The sequence below is a fragment of the Bison bison genome, unplaced genomic scaffold (genome assembly GCF_000754665.1).
Source record: "Bison bison bison isolate TAMUID 2011002044 unplaced genomic scaffold, Bison_UMD1.0 scf7180017864064, whole genome shotgun sequence".
Classification (NCBI taxonomy): Eukaryota; Metazoa; Chordata; class Mammalia; order Artiodactyla; family Bovidae; genus Bison; species Bison bison.
Genome location: NW_011494636.1, coordinates 274,585 through 291,136, shown reverse-complemented (window position 1 = coordinate 291,136; position 16,552 = coordinate 274,585). Strand labels below are relative to the sequence as shown.

Here is a 16,552-nt window from a genome sequence, read left to right as displayed (position 1 = left end):
TTATGAGTAGGAAAAGATACAGGAATTAATTTTTTAAGTTAAGGGTTAATTGAAATAGTGGTAATGAAATCTTTTCTAATGAAATAACCTTTAAAATATTTTTGTAATTTTATTTTAGTAAATTTTATTTTTGAAATAAAATTTAACAGGCCATATATTGTCTAGGGCCATAACTAAAGTACTACCAAGAACCAGAACTCATGGCTTCTTGCTATAAATGTAGTTATTCATTTATTTTAATATATTCTTACGCCTTTCATGCCTTATAAGGTTGAGGATTTCTATAGAGATCTTGATTTTTCATGAAGAAACCTAAACTTTTATAAAATGGTCTATTTTTTGTTTTCTTGCTTTGCTATAGTTTGATTTCTATTGTGTTTTGGTTCTTCAGTATTTAGTGATATATTTCCAGCTCACTATTTTATGGAAATATGACTTATTTGGTTCTATTCACAATTCAACTATGCAGTCTTGCGTGGCATTGAAATATCACCTTGCAATGGACCAGACTTTGTTCCCTGCATTCTTCTGTTTCTTCATTTTCTTATAGCATAATTTAAGATTATTTAAAGAAACATTTTCTTAGAGAAAGAAATAAAATCACTGGTCTTGGAAACTCTAGTTTTATGTTACCTATTTTTTTAATTTTCTGTTTGCCTTTTCATGTAACTGAATCTACTTGAGTGTTTTGAATTTGAAGCTGACGGAAATAGTAATGGAGACTCTTTGACTTTGGAATGTACTTCTGAAGTTCTTTTTACAAAGCTTTCGAAAGTCAGACTGTGTTGTTGTTCAGTCACTAAGTTGTGTCCAATTCTTTGTGACCACTGGACTGCAGTGTGCCAGGCTTCTCTGTCCTTCACCATGTCCCAGAGTTTGCTCCAACTCATGTCCATTGAGTTGGTGATGCCATCCAACCATCAGACCTTTTCTACATGATACTTAAAAGGAAACATTATGTTGTAGATATTATCTTGGGAAAAAGATATAAACAGCTCCTTTTTTTCTGCTTCAGAGTGTCATTAGATTTGCCTTTTTTTTTTTTAACCTTTAGATGTCCCGTAGATCTTTTCCACCTCTTCCAGGCTGTCTGAAAGCCCCCCAAATCCCAAGAGTCGACAAAGTGTGTATCAACCAGATGTCTTGACTGTTGGCTTCTCCTTTGTGACAGGGAACACATTAGGATGGCTATAGATCCCTGAATTTATCTATAGAGAGTAGTCTGAGCCAGAGATAAAGTGCCTGCCTTCTGCAGTCTTAAGAATTTAAGAACAATTTCTTTAAGTTAGGACTTTTTTTAAAAAAATGCAATATGAAAGAGATACATGTGCAAGGAATCTCAGTTACCTAAGTTGACTTTACCAAAACTTTTTAGGGAAGGGGAAGGCAAATACAATCCATATACTGGTCATTTAATCCTTAACAGATCAACATAAAGAAAAACCTTGTCCAGGAACTATCCCATTAAAACAAACAAACAAATGAAGAACACACACACACACAATTCCTCTGCCCTTTCATTATCAAGCTGTATATTTCCAGCCAATAGCTGCTACTTGTGAAATCTTATGTCTGCTGAATTCTGACTTCTTTCTGTAGCCCACTGTCAGTCCTTTGTAGAACTTTGTGGTTAGTTGATTTTTTTTACTGAAGAAAAATGGGCAGTAATAAATTACTCATGCATAAAATCCATATCCTTTATACAATCTTTTAAGGTTCTCTTTATAAATTTTAAAGAGTTAACACTTGAAATAGGATATTTCCCTCAATTTAAGGATATTGTGTTATCCCTTTATTGAGAGAAACTATTTAGGATTTATATTTGGAGTTTTATTTTGGGGAAGAGATGGGAACCCTTGAAAAGAGAGCCAGTATCAGAGGCACACTAGTTTGTGTTAAAATCTTAAAACAGCTTTAAATTTAATATTTTCAAGTCTCACTTTATTCAAAGGGTCAATTCGGATAATCACATCTATATCTCCAGGTTGTGGTAAGAATAAGGTATTGTATAAAAAGCACCTAATAAGGTAAACACCAGTAAATGATAGTAGTTATCACTGTGATGATACATTTAAAAGTAGTATACTTTTACCTGGACATTTAAAAAAATTTTTAATCAGATGATAATTGCTTTACTATGTTTTATTGGTTTCTGCCTCCCAACAATGTGAATCATTCACATTGAGTCTCCCCTTCCTTCCTCTTGAGTCTCCCCGTCCCCAGTCCCACCCCTCTAGGTTGTCACAGAGCTCTAGGTTGGGCTCCCTGTGTTATATAGCAGCTTTCCACTATCTATCTATTTTCTATTTTACACACGATAGTATATATATGTTAGTGCTACTTTTTCAGTTTATCCTAACTTCTTCCCCTGCTATGTCCACTTGCTAAAGCTTTTTTCCCTTCTCTTTAGGAAAGACTTAGCTGAATATCAGAAAAACTGTGAAGATCTTAAAGAGCGACTAAAGCATAAAGAGTCTCTACTTGCTGCTAATATTTCTAACCGTGTTGGTGGTCTTTGTTTGAAATGTGCTCAGCATGAAGCTGTTCTTTCCCAAACCCATAATAATGTTCACATACAAACCATTGAAAGACTGACTAAGTAAGTATGCTTCTGTATGTGGGGTTGTTGGTAACATGGAAACCCATATCTTTACATGGGCATTATAGTTTTTTTTATCCCCATGCTAAATCACATGCTAAATGTGATTAATGTTAAGCTTCAAATAAAATAAATTTTCTAAGGTCCCTTCATTGTAGCTATATTAAAGAAAGAATATGTAGGTTCTGCCAACTGTGTATAATCTAGTCATTTCAGACAAATAATTTTATCTTTGTTGGTTTCAGTCTCATCTTTAAATGAGAGGATTGAAGTAGATAGCCTTTATAATTCTGTTCATTTCTATGACTCTGTAATTGAAGATCCAGCACTATTCATTACAGCACTGAGTTTGAGAGGAATTCTCTTGATTTTGCCCAATTTCAGATTTCCCTGCTGTAGTATAAAGTGAGTTTTTTTTTTTTTATCAAGTCTTTAATATGTGCTTGCCATGAAGAATATTATGAGTATGCTGGAAGAAAGATCCACTGTATCCCATTTGTTAATATTTGAGGACTGATCAGGGACAAATTACAAGTGAGTTTTTATGGAGTCAAAGTTTTCATCTAGGCTGAAATATTACAGTTCTCTGGGTACATCTTTCTTTTGTTTTCACTATTCCAGAGGAAACCTTTTCCTATGAAAATTTTATTCTGTAGAAGTTGAGGATTATTATTTAATACAGTATCCAGGGATGATTTATAGTGGGTGTTCTCTCTCACATGCCCTCTGCTTTTTTCTGTGCTCAGGGTCACATTTTTCTGTCTTTTTTGGGTTTATTTAAATAGCCCAAACATCACTTCCTCGTAGAAATATTCTCTCACCAGCCTTACCCCATTTTGTCCTCAATTGACTTAGCCGCCTTCCTTCTCTAACTTTATAATATATTGTGTATACTTGCAGGCAGCAACTGTGTTTTATTTCTATATCCCTGGCTTCTAGAAGAGTACTTGGTCTGTAGCAGACACTCAGTAAATTGCTGTTTATATGACAAGACATTTTGGCGTTTATTGTTAACATCAGTTCAGTTCAGTCGCTCAGTCGTGTCCAACTCTTTGCGATCCCATGGACTGCAGCATGCCAGGCCTCCCTGTCTATCACCAACTCCCGGAGTTTGCTCAAACTCATGTCCATTGAGTCGGTGATACCAACCATCTCATCCTCTGTCATCCCCTTCTCCTCTTACCTTCAATCTTTCCCAGCGTTAGGGTCTTTTCAGATGAGTCAGTTCTTTGCATCAGATGGCCAAAATATTGGAGTTTCAGCTTCAGCATCAGTCCTTCCAATGAATATTCTGGACTGATTTCCCTTAGGATTGACTGGTTGGATCTCCTTGCAGTCCGAGGGACTCTCAAGAGTCTTCTCCGACACCACAGTTCAAAAGCATCAATTCTTCAGAGGTCAGCTTTCTTAATAGTCCAACTCTCACATCCATACATGACTGCTGGAAAAACCATAGCCTTGACTAGACAGACCTTTGTTGGCAAAGTAATGTCTCTGCTTTTTAATACGCTGTCTAGGTTGGTCATAACTTTGTTAACATCAGAGATCCTCTAATTGGAACTGGTGTCGAGAATGAAAAGACTTGGTCATTAAAGTCAGTTTTGACCTTTGATGAATGAATTTACTTCCCTGAGTTTGAAGTCTTCCTTTGTTTTGGTGAATAATATTCAATACCACCTCTTGGAATATTATGGATGCAGCTTAGCCTTGTGACTCGAGTGTTAGCTTTTGAGTCAAACTGCCTGGATCCATACTTTGGTTCTACTGCCAGCTTACTTTGTTTAGGGCTTTCCTGGTGGCTCAGTTGGTAAAGAATCTGCCTGCAGTGTAGGAGACCACCTGCAATGCAGGAGACCTGGGTTCAATCCTCTCATGCCTCAATTCCCCCACTTGAAAATGGAGGTAAAAGTACCTAATAGTATTATTTTTGAGGGAACGTTGAATGCATACCTATATATTGCTTCAAACATTTCCTTCCATATTATAAAAGCTCTATAAATATTAAAACCCATCTGTACCTGCTATACTTGGAAATAGTAAAAATGTCCCACAACCATGGTTTCCACATGTGACTAATTTATTGGTTGTTATATAAAAACTAAATTTCTCCACTGTTACTTTTCATGATCTGCACTGATGGCCTTGCTATTTGTTAAATATTATATTAATTATTAAATATAGTATTAACTTATTCATATTTATTACATATCAGCTTCCCAGGTGGCTTAGTGATAAAGAATCCACCTGCCAATGCAGGAGATACAGGCTGGGTCAGAAAGATCCCTTAGAGAAGGAAATGGCAACCCACTCCAGCATTCTTGCCTGGAAAATTCCATGGACAAAGGAGCCTGGCAGGCTACAGTCCACGGGGTTGAAAAGAATCGGACGCAACTGAGCACGCACGCTAGTATTTCACATAGTGACAATCTATTAAATGTATGTTAAATATATTTTCAGATAAAACTGATGTGTAATAAACATTTCTAATATACCAAGGATTGTACCAGGAAATTTAAAACATAATGTCTTTTAATAGTTAAACATTGATGAGGTAAGTAGATTGCCGTCATTCTACAACTAAGGAAACTGAGACTCAGAGAAGTTAAAAATTTGCTTGTTTATATTTGAAAAAAGAATGGAATCATACTTCACAAAAGTAAATTCAAGATGGTTTAAAGACCTAGATATGATTTCTAGACTACAAAAGTATTAGGAGAAAATATAGAAAAACATCTTTATGGACTTGGGCTAATTAAAGTTCTGAGCATGATGAGGAAAGTAAGTCAAAAGGGAAAATAAAATGTTACATTTGACTCCACTAACACAAAAACTTACTTATGATACAATATTGCAAACTAAACTAAAAGATAGGAAAATATTTATATTTTATAGAAAAAAGTTTTTGGTACAATGTATAAATAATTTCTTTTAAAAGAAACAGAAAAGAAAAACTTCCCAGTTGCAAAGTAGGTATAGGATAGGAATTGGTAAGCAATAAAAGAGGATGATAATGCACGAGTTAAGTATTCATTCTTTTTTTTAATTGAAGTGTAACTGACCCACAATACCATGTTAGTTCCACGTGCACAATATAGTGATTTGATAATTCTATACATTACAAAATGATCACCACCATAAGTCTAGTTAAACCTGTCACCATGTAAAATTATTACAATATTATTAACTGTATTTCCCATGCTGCACATGTCATCCTTTGACTTAAGTTTCAAAATAAATAACCTTAATCTCATTTACCTATATTACTCATCTTCCTAAAACCCTCCCCTCTGGCAACCCCCTGCTTGTATCTGATTCTGTTTCTGTTCTGTTACATTAGTTCATGTTTTGTTATTCAGATTTTCCAAACATAAATGAAATCATGTTTTATTGTCTGACTTATTTTGCTTAGCATAATACCCTCTAGGTCCATCTGTATTGTTGCAGATGGCAAGATTTCATTTCATTTCATTCAGCCATTGTATAGCTGAGTAATATTTCATTGTTTATGCATGTGTATTTATACACGTCTACCTCATCCTCTTTATTCTGTTCTTTGATGGACATGTCTGTTGCTTCTGTATAATGGCTATTGGAAATCAGGCTGCAGTGAACATAGGGGCGTCTACATCCTTTTGGATTTCTGTTTCTGTTTTCTTCTGAAAACTACCCAGAAGTGGAATTTCTGGACCGTATGGTAGTTCTTTGGGTACTTTAAATTTTTCGAGGAACTTTCATACTGTTTTACCTAACAGCTTACTAATTTACGTTTCCACCAACAGTGCTCTAGAGTTGCCTTTTCTTCCATCCTTGCCAACGTTTGTTATTTGTTGTCATTTTGCCATTTAAGCTATTCATTCTGTTATTATTCAAGAAAATGGTGGTGGTGTTATTATTTAAGAAAATGGTGATCACTAAGTTGTGTCCAACTTTTGCAACCCCATGGACTATAATCCACCAGGCTCCTCTGTCCATGGGATTTTTCAGGCAATAGTAGAATGGGTTGCCATTTCCTTCTCCAGATGATCTTCCTGACACAGGGATCAAACCTGCAACTCCTGTATTACATGTGAATTCTTTACTGCTGAGCCACCAACAAAGCCTCATTCAAGGAAATACCAGTTTAAAAATGCCAACTATCAAACTGGTGAAAATTTTAAAAAGATTAGTGGTCTCAAGAATTGATGAGGCTATGAATAAGTCTGTATTTTCATATACTGCTAATGGAAGTATAGATTGACACTACTTTTGAGGGTAATTTAGCACTGTTCATTAATATTTAAATTGTGTATTACATGTTTCAAAATCTACACTAGAGAATGTATGTATACCATAATAGGGCATTTGTAGGGAACTCTATTTGCAGCATTATTTGTAATGCTGTTATGATATTGTCATTTGATAAGAAATACATATTTTTGTCTTCATTTCCCATTCTTTGCATAGAACTCCTAAAACTTCTGTATTTTTCTAAGTGGTAAAAGCAATAAGTATGTATTTTGTACTAACATTTGTGTTTTTCCTCTGCTTCTGCAATAGGTTGTTAATTATTAAGCCCATGAGTTTATATTAAGATGACTTTTGACTAAGGATGAGAATGCTGGTTGCCACAGAAACCATCCATATAATTAGAAGATTGGAATTTTCAATCTCTACTTCACAACCTTTAGGAAGGGAAAGAGCTGGAGATGAAGTCCAGGCATTAATGGCCAATGATTTAATCAATCATGCCTGTGGAACTTCTAGACAAACTCTAAACAATGGAGTTTAGGGAGCTTCTGGATTGGTCAACACATTGAGTACTAGAATGTGACACCAGACAGGATGTGGAAGCTCCACACACCTTCCCACATACCTTTGTCTAGTGATCTCTTCTATTTATCTGTTCATGATTATAAGTGAGCAATATTAAGGAAAACACTTTCCTGAGTTCTGTGAGCTGTTCTAGCAAATAATTTTGCACTGGAAAGGATCATGGAAATCCATGGTTTTTGGTCAGAAGAGATACAAGGTACCTGGGACTTACAATTGGAACCTAAAGTTGAGATTGTTATGTGGGACTGAACCTTAACCTGCAGGGTTTGTGTCAATTCCAGGCAGTTGGTATCAGAATTGAGTTAGTAGCCACTCAGAATTAGAGAATTGCTATGTGTGGGAAATCTACAGATGTGGTAGCAGAAGTATTGTGAGCATAGAAAGTATAGAAGAAACCAGTAGGTTTTCCTTTTAGATGTAAACAACCTAAATAAATATCCCTTAAACAAGAATAACTGGGCTTCAGTTTAGATAAAGTATGAAATTTTATGCAAAACTAATACAATTATGTAAAGTTTAAAAATAAAATAAAATTAATTAAAAAAAATTAAAAAAAAAAAAAAGAGAATGGAGTAGATCTGTATGTACTAATGTTCAACTAAGCTCCAAAATATGTTATTGAAGGAAAAAAAAATGAAAAAAAGATAAGAAAGACATACCTGGCAGGAAACTATTTGTATTTTCTTAGAGGCTCACTCACAACCAGATGAATACATGTGCATAGAAAAAGATGCAAAAGAATAATCCCGATATTTAACAGTGATTACCACCGGAGAAGTAGAAGAAGGCATTGAAACTGACCGTGTGTGTTAAGCAGTCTCTAACCACTGTTGTTGTTCAGTTGCTAAGTTGTGTCTGACTCTTTGTGACCCCATGGACTGCAGCACACCAGGCTCTCCCGTCCTTCACTGTCTCCCACAGAGTGCTCACATTCATGTACATTGAGTCAGTAATGCTTTCTAACCATCTCTTCCTCTGCTGCCCTCTTCTCCTCCTGCACTCAGTCTTTCCCAGCATCAGGGTCTTTTCCAATGAATCAGCATTTCACATCAGCTGGCCAAAGTATTGGAGCTTCAGCATCAGTCCTTCCAATGAATACTCAGGATTGATTTCCTTTAGGATTGACTGATTTGATCTCTTTGCAATCCAAGAGACTCTTAAGAGTATTTCCTAGCACCACAATTCGAAGCATCAATTCTTTTCACTCAGCCATCTTTATGGTTCAACTCTCACATCTGTACATGACTACTGGAAAAGCCATAGCTTTACTATATGGATTTTGTTGGCAAAGTGATGTCTCTGCTTTTTAACACATTGAAATTTTAATTACCAATTTTAACCATATTGGTAATTCATTTATTATAAGAAGAATTTAATGAAAGATTAATTTTAAAATGAAAAAAGCATATTCAAAGTCATGCAGATGAAGAGGATATTCTAAGATAAACTAGTCAGGGAAAACCAGTCAGCAAATAAAAAGCAGTGTTTCTTTTTCCTATTATATTGATTTCATATTATCCTTCTAACCCTAACCCTACAATGTGGGAGGCCTGGGTTCAATCCCTGGGTCGGGAAGATCTCCTGGAGAAGGAAATGGTGACCCACTCCAGTATTATTGCCTGGAAAATCCCGTGGATGGAGGAGCCTGGTAGGCTACAGTCCATGGGGTTGCAGAGTCGGACATGACTGAGTGACTTCACTTTCACTTCTGTGTTATAAGTAAAATGTCTTAAAAGGAAGCTACAATGTTTACATTGATTCCAAGCCTGGCAGTCATTTAGAAATTAGATTCTTGCCCAGTTACATATTCCTTTGTCTCTATCCTATATTTCAGCTCTTAGCCTCTTAGAATAAATGTCAACCTTTTCAGTTCAGTTTTCTGCTTTGTCAGCATGTCATTGACTCATATTCTACTTTAATAACAGTATACTGCGGAAGGCTTCTACTTTTACTGTCAGTGAAAATCATTGTCTGTATTATTCCCATGGCCTAAGCTGGTGTTCAGTTTCTTTCAATTTACTAATGCAGAAAGCTAAATATTGAATCTTATGCTGACTTTGAAGAGTGGCCAAAACTTTTTAGGTTCGATTTCTAGTTTTAAGCATAATTAAAAAGCCTGAACCCTCAATGAACTGTACTGTAGTATTTCCTGCATGACTCTAATGTGAAATTTTTGAAGTTGTATCCCAAATATGATAAATTAAAAGTGTGTCTTGGTCTCTATTGAAAAATGTAGTATTGTGGTACCAATTTTAAGCTACTTTGTTGATTTTTTAGCCAATCACCCATATGATAGCCAAGCAATCTTCTGTATAGCTTGCTTTGCAACTATATTTCAGTTTTTAAAAAAGAAAATTAAAAAAACTAAGGATAACTGCTTAAGAATAAAAGAGAATTCATTATCTCTCTTACACACATACACAGAAAACCAAGAGAAAAAGAAAGACTGTAGTGGGAACTTCCCAGAAATGAGGAACAAGGAAATGTTGTAGTCAGCCTTCTAGACTTTCTTTTAAAAACAGTGATGTTTAATAAATCTTAAAACTGCTAGTAACTGTGGAATAGCTTAGGAATTGAAGGAATTAAATATGGAGTACTCCATATTTCAAGATGAAGCTCACGTGTGTATCAGACCAACTCCTCTCTTTTCCGTATATAAACATTGGCCAAGATTATTCAGAGACTTTCTCAGTCCTTTTTGCTCTGATTGTTGCTCTAGGTTCCTTAAATACTACTTTCCTTAAATACTACATGATTGTTAGTTCATCCTAGAAGCGACACCCCTGCTTCTTACTTCATTTTCTGCCTCAGCTGCTCTATCATCTGCATCATGGCATGTTGCAGGATTAATGCTGTATTGCTTGCTTTGTTTGAAAAACTCCGTGATCACACTCATCAAAACATTCCCATGGTGTTTTTAAGCAGTTAAAGAACTTTTGCCATGGGAGATGGCCCTCTCACTCTCACACTGATGTATCATGTAAGTTTGTATGACTTGCCATTGTAAGAGGCTTGCCCAGGCCTGGCTTTGGGCTGGCACTATGGACTAGGAGCAGCACTGCAGCTGACTAGTTAGTCTGGGTGGCCAGCATTGACCGTTTCTGAAGGACAGATAATGAGTAGTAGCATGGGGCTGAAGTACAGGAGAAAAAAACTCAAGAAGGTGTCGGCCAGATGAACATAGAAATGGGACAGGAAGCAGGGCCTTATGTTGCACGCATTTTCGTTCACTTCAGTTGGGTCTAACTCTTTGCGACCCCACGGACTGTAGCCTGCTAGTCTTCTCTGTCCATGGAATTCTCCAGGCAAGAATACTGGATTTAGTTGCCATGCTCTTCTCCAGGGGATCTTCCCACCGCAGGGATCAAATCTTCCTCTCCTGCATCTCGTACATTACAGGCAGATTCTTTACTTAGTGGGCCCCATAGGAAGCCTTATATTGAGGACAGGGCTCACATACCTAGGGTTGTTTTTTCAAGTGCTTGCTATTTGGTATGTGGGCTGGCTAAGTTGAAACAAAACAAATAAAAAATGCAGTGACTGAGTGGATAGTCCTGTGTGTTAGTCTCAGTCATGCCCCACTCTTTTGCAACCCCATGGACTATAGCCTGCCAGGCTCCTCAGTCCATGGAATTATCCAGGCAAGAATACTGGGAGCAAGTAGGCATTCCCTTCTCCAGGGGATCTTCCAGATCCAGGGATTGAACCCAGGTCTCCCACGTTGCAGGTAGATTCTTTACCATCTCAGCTACCAGGGAAGCCCTAAATTGCCAAATTTAGATAGTCCTAAATTGCCAGAATTGCTAGTGGCACCTGTAAGCCTATGTGTAATTTAAGTATCTCTCCTGAACTTTTCAGATGGCCTGAGGGCCACCTTGAAGCATATATTACATTTCTTTTACATAAAATCATAGTGTGTCAGTCCAGTGGTTGCACAAATTTTTAGTACAATTCTTTTACAGATTCACTGTTGAATGGTGACCTTAACAAAACATCTCTGTGTGTGTGTGTGTGTGTGTGTGTGTGGGTTAGTTGCTCAGTCGTGTCTGACTCTTTGTGACCCCTTGGAGTGCAGCCCTTCAGGTGCCTCTGTCCATGGGATTTCCCAGGCAAGAATACTGGAGTGGGTTGCCATTTCCTTCTCCAGGAGATCTTCCTGAACCAGGGATTGAACCTGGTTCTCCTGCATTGCAAGCAGATTACTGTCTGAGCCACCACAGTATTTGAGGGTTTATCTTTGATGATTTTTTTGTCATTCAATAGTCTGAAATTGGTGAGCTCATGTTCTGAACATTTTTTGATCCAGAGCAATTAAACTGTTTTGTTTCCAGTTCTAAGTAGTCTAGTGACTTTTTAAATTTAGACATAGGAGACTTCCCTGGTAGTCCTGTGGTTAAGATTCCAGACTTCCCCAAAGGGGACATGGGTTCGATCCCTGGTGGGGGAACTAAAAAAAAATTTAACTGTAAAATATTAGAACTGGGACAGAATTTTGCTTACCCTCTTTGATACCCTCCTGTAGCAAAGTCATTATTCATTCATTTATTCTTTCGCCATTTATTTCACTGAGTATGTACTGTGTGACAGACTACTCTTAGCAAGAGGATATACTAGAAATAGTTTAAATATATTAAGTGTAAGTCTCCTGTAAGAAGCAAATTTGTTAGAAACTTGATCCTATTGTGGCCTGTTTGTTAATATATATTCTGAGGTTTTTGTTAATCTTTTTATTTGTAACTTCAGGTTTGATGGTGGTATAGTATTAGGAATAGGTAAGAGTATCATTGAATAGTGACTTTGGTTTCTTAGTAGGTCTAAAACTTTAGGAAAGGTAACTATATGATATTGACCTGTTATCCTTAAGAGTGAATTTTTATTTTCTACTTGGAAACACAGGTTCTAGTTGGGTTGCATATTCTCAATGAAGCTAGTCCCTTTTATGTTAGAGCATTTTCTGAAATGCAAATAAATATGAAATTGATTTTGTTTGCATTTTACTTAATGTTTTTTACTCAACCAGAATAATCTTGCTTTGATTCTTCCACTTTTTCACATAATTACTGTGTTTGATTATATTTGATCAAAATAATTCACTCCTTTTTCATTTCCTTTAGACAAAAAAATTATTTTTCTCAGTTGAAAATAAGTGAATCAGGAAATTCTAAAATGAAGATCACTGCTGCTGCTGCTGCTAAGTCGCTTCAGTCATGTCTGACTCTGTGCGACCCCATAGACGGCAGCCCACCAGGCTTCCCTGTCCCTGGGATTCTCCAAGCAAGAGCACTGGAGTGGGTTGCCATTTCCTTCTCCAATGTATGAAAGTGAAAAGTGAAAGTGAAGTCAGCTCCCACAAATTTTATGATACTTGGAGCAATTTATTCTTTTTTTAACAAAAAGAGCTTTTATGAAACTGTTAATAATGTAACTTTGTTCAGTATTACATATTTTTTAAAATACGACTGTTTTCCAAATGCCACAAATAGTTTAAATTATTTTATTTTTAAGAAAATTTTTTAATCAAGACATTGGTCAATTTTGAAAGTAATTCAAACTCAGAGATTTAATCTTTTAAGTTAGGACTCCTTAAAATGAACTCTTTATTAATAGTTTACAGTTGACTGTTTAGCAATAGTTCAGAACTTGGCAATGAAAAAGAAGCTACAGCAGTTACTTCAAGTGAATTTGAAATCACAGTTTAAAACTTGAGCTCTTTAACAAAGTATGGAATAGCATAAGTAACAGTCCAACTTACTTTTTTTGTTTGTTTTGTGTTAATAGAAAGTTTCCCACCTCACTTTTGGGGGGATCTATTGATCATTTTTATCCAGTGGATGAGCTCCAGATATCCTGAAATCTTTTATGTGGAGTTTGCTTAAATTAATCCATGAGATTGGAACCTTGCTGCTATTTTACATGCCAAAGCATTTTGGCATTCAGTTCAGTTCTGTCCCCAAGAAATAGCTTAGCTTTATGAGAATTGCTGAGAAGGGGGCAGAGTTAGGCAATGATCAAACCTAGGGGGGTAAGATTTTGTAAAATAACAAATATTATGTGTAATCAAGGCATTTGAGTAATCCAACAGTACTACCCATTGAAAGAAAAAATACTTTCATAAGTAGGTGAAAGTTTTTCATTCATAAGTGAAGCCGCTTAGTCATGTCCGACTCTTTGAGACTCTGTGGGCTAAACCTACCAGGCTCCTCCAACCATGGGATTTTCCAGGCAAGAATACTGGAATGGGTTGCTATTTCCTTTTCCAGGGAATCTTCCCGACCCAGGGATTGGACCCGAGTCTCCTGAATTGCAGGCAAACGCTTTACCATCTGAGCCACCAGGGAAGCCAAGAACTGTCAAAAAGAGGATTGTGAAAGGAAGACGAAAAGAAAAAAAGACATGTTGGTTCTAGTAGAGCAGAGAGCCAGTAGTGTAAACAAAACCTCAGTAGTCCCTTCTTACCATGGTTACTTCTACTTTGAGGTACGATTCCCACCTTCCCTGATAGTTCAGTTGGTAAAGAATCCACCTGCAATGCAGGAGACCCCAGTTCAATTCCTGGGTGGGGAAGATCCACTACAGAAGGGATAGGCTACCCACTCCAGTATTCTGGCCTGGAGAATTCCATGGATGGTATCATCCATAGGGTCACAGACTGACACAACTGAGTGACCTTCACACGTTCACAACTTTGTTAGTTTTTTCTCCTTTTCCGCCACCTACACTTAGCTTTTTAACTAATTTCCTCCTTTCTGGGCTTTCCTCTGGAGCCCTGTGTGCCAGTCCTCTCCACAGTAGGTTATTACCCCACGCGGATACAGTCCTGCCATGAGTGCTCGCCGCTCTTCCGGCCGTTCAGCCTGCCCCTCACCAAGTGACAACAGAGGGTCTTTCTCTGGGGTGTGCTTGAACATGTGCTGGGCTGGCCTGCCCTGGCTCTTCTTCTAATGCATATCAATGCTTTTTCCTCCCTGACTTATGAATACTTGACCATTTGATCATTTCTTGTTTTCAATGTTCTTTTTGTGCTGACAGAGAAAGAGATGACTTAATGTCTGTGCTAGTTTCCGTGAGGAACAGCTTGACAGAGGTGCAGCAAAGAGAAGCAAGTGCTTATAAGCAGGTGAAACAAGCTGTGAAAATGACTGAGGACGCCAGTTTTGAAAAAACCAAGGCAAGTCTAATAAGATTAAAATGAAAGCCTGCCTTAATTCCTTTTTCTTTTCTTTTCTGAATACTTATTTGCTTATTCTCCATAACTAAACTTTTTTTCCAAACACACAAAGTGGAAACCAGTTTGTTAGTGCTGAATTTCTAAATTAAACACATTTGCTCTTTGGAGAATTCTTATTCCTCTGCAAATTCTCTTGCTATGTCACTATTGAAAGAACAGTACAATGTAGTATGGTACTTTGAGAGAGTTGTATGCTTAACCTTTTCATTTGCCGATAATTTTTAATGCTAAGTGAAACTGTTAACATCCATAGTGACCCATTTTTGTATGTTCATGTATGACTGAAGACAGATCTTTTTTTCTCTGTCCCTGGGAAATTTTGAGAACATTCAGATATACCACAATAATAATATATGTGTATTTAATAGCATCTTTAGCTGTGAATTGGTATCCATTGTATGCTGAAGTCAAACACATTTAATGGTAATGATAATGTCAGTAGTAGTTAACACAGTGATCAGGCAGTGTTCTAAGCACTTTGAATAGTAGGAGGTTACTGTTGATTCATTGCTGTTGGGGGCCACACCTTAAACCATTAAAGTTGCTGTGTGTTTTCTGTAGACACACTAGCCACACTTGAAGTACCTGGTAGCCACATGTAGCTGGTGATTACTGTATTAGTCAGTGCAATATAGGACATTTCCATTATCACAAAAAATGCTCTTAGATGGCATTGGTCTAAGCCATATAGTAGCATCACTATTTTATTGGGCTAATCAACTTCATATTAAACTTCTCCTCAGTCATTGCTTTATCCATTTTTCTCTGTCCAGTTCATCTTTAACTCTTCCTAGACCATTTGACCTTCATAGTGCCCCTATACCTTTTGAAAGTAATGTTCATTCTGACCAAATGCCCTAATATACTTTATTGTTTCTTCAAACACTCTTACTTCTTCATTTGTAATGAACTTTAGCTGCCCCTTGCTGGTATTATGACCCTCAAAACCCCCAGTGGAGCCCTTTGCTGTTCATCTCATCTCATTTGGTTATGATGGAGGAGGTTAGCATTCATATCACTCCATATTGCCATTTCCAGGCCTTTGTTATGGTTCAGTTCAGTTCAGTCGCTCAGTCGTGTCCAACTCTTTGCAACCCCATGAATCGCAGCATGCCAGGCCTCCCTGTCCATCATCAACTCCCGGAGTTCACTCAGACTCACATCCATCGAGTCGGTGATGCCATCCAGCCTCTGTTGTCCCCTTCTCCTCCTGCCCCAATCCCTCCCAGCATCAGAGTCTTTTCCAATGAGTCAACTCTTCCCATGAGGTGGACAAAGTACTGGAGTTTCAGCTTCAGCATCAGTCCTTCCAAAGAAATCCCAGGGCTGATCTCCTTCAGAATGGACTGGTTGGATCTCCTTGCAGTCCAAGGGACTCTCAAGAGTCTTCTCCAACACCACAGTTCAAAAGCATCAATTCTTCGGTGCTCGGCTTTCTTCATAGTCCAACTCTCACATCCATACATGACAACTGGAAAAACCATAGCCTTGATTAGATGGACCTTTGTTGGCAAAGTAATGTCTCTGCTTTTGAATATGCTATCTAGGTTGGTCATAACTTTCCTTCCAAGCAATAAGCATCTTTTAATTTCATGGCTGCAGTCACCATCTGTAGTGATTTTGGAGCCCCAAAAAATAAAGTCTGACACTGTTTCCACTGTTTTCCCATCTATTTCCCATGAAGTGATGGGACCAGATGCCATGATCTTCGTTTTCTGAATGTTGAGCTTTAAGTCAACCTTTTCACTCTCCACTTTCACTTTCATCAAGAGGCTTTTGAGTTCCTCTTCACTTTCTGCCATAAGGGTGGTGTCATCTGCATATCTGAGGTGATTGATATTTCTCCCGGCAATCTTGATTCCAGCTTGTGCTTCTTCCAGCCCAGTGTTTCTCATGATGTACTCTGCATATAA

The 16,552-nt window shown here is 37.3% G+C and overlaps 1 protein-coding gene across 10 annotated transcripts in view; it reads left to right on the top strand.

Moving 5' to 3' along the window:
• Positions 1-16,552, top strand: part of SDCCAG8 (serologically defined colon cancer antigen 8) — a 245,165-nt gene that overhangs the window by 45,440 nt on the left and 183,173 nt on the right. For all 10 annotated transcript variants that reach the window (XM_010836676.1, XM_010836675.1, XM_010836674.1 and 7 more), the window contains 2 exons: positions 2,411-2,599; positions 14,441-14,579. In XM_010836676.1, coding sequence (XP_010834978.1) covers positions 2,411-2,599; positions 14,441-14,579 — 328 coding nt within the window. The remainder of the gene's footprint in view (positions 1-2,410; positions 2,600-14,440; positions 14,580-16,552) is intronic.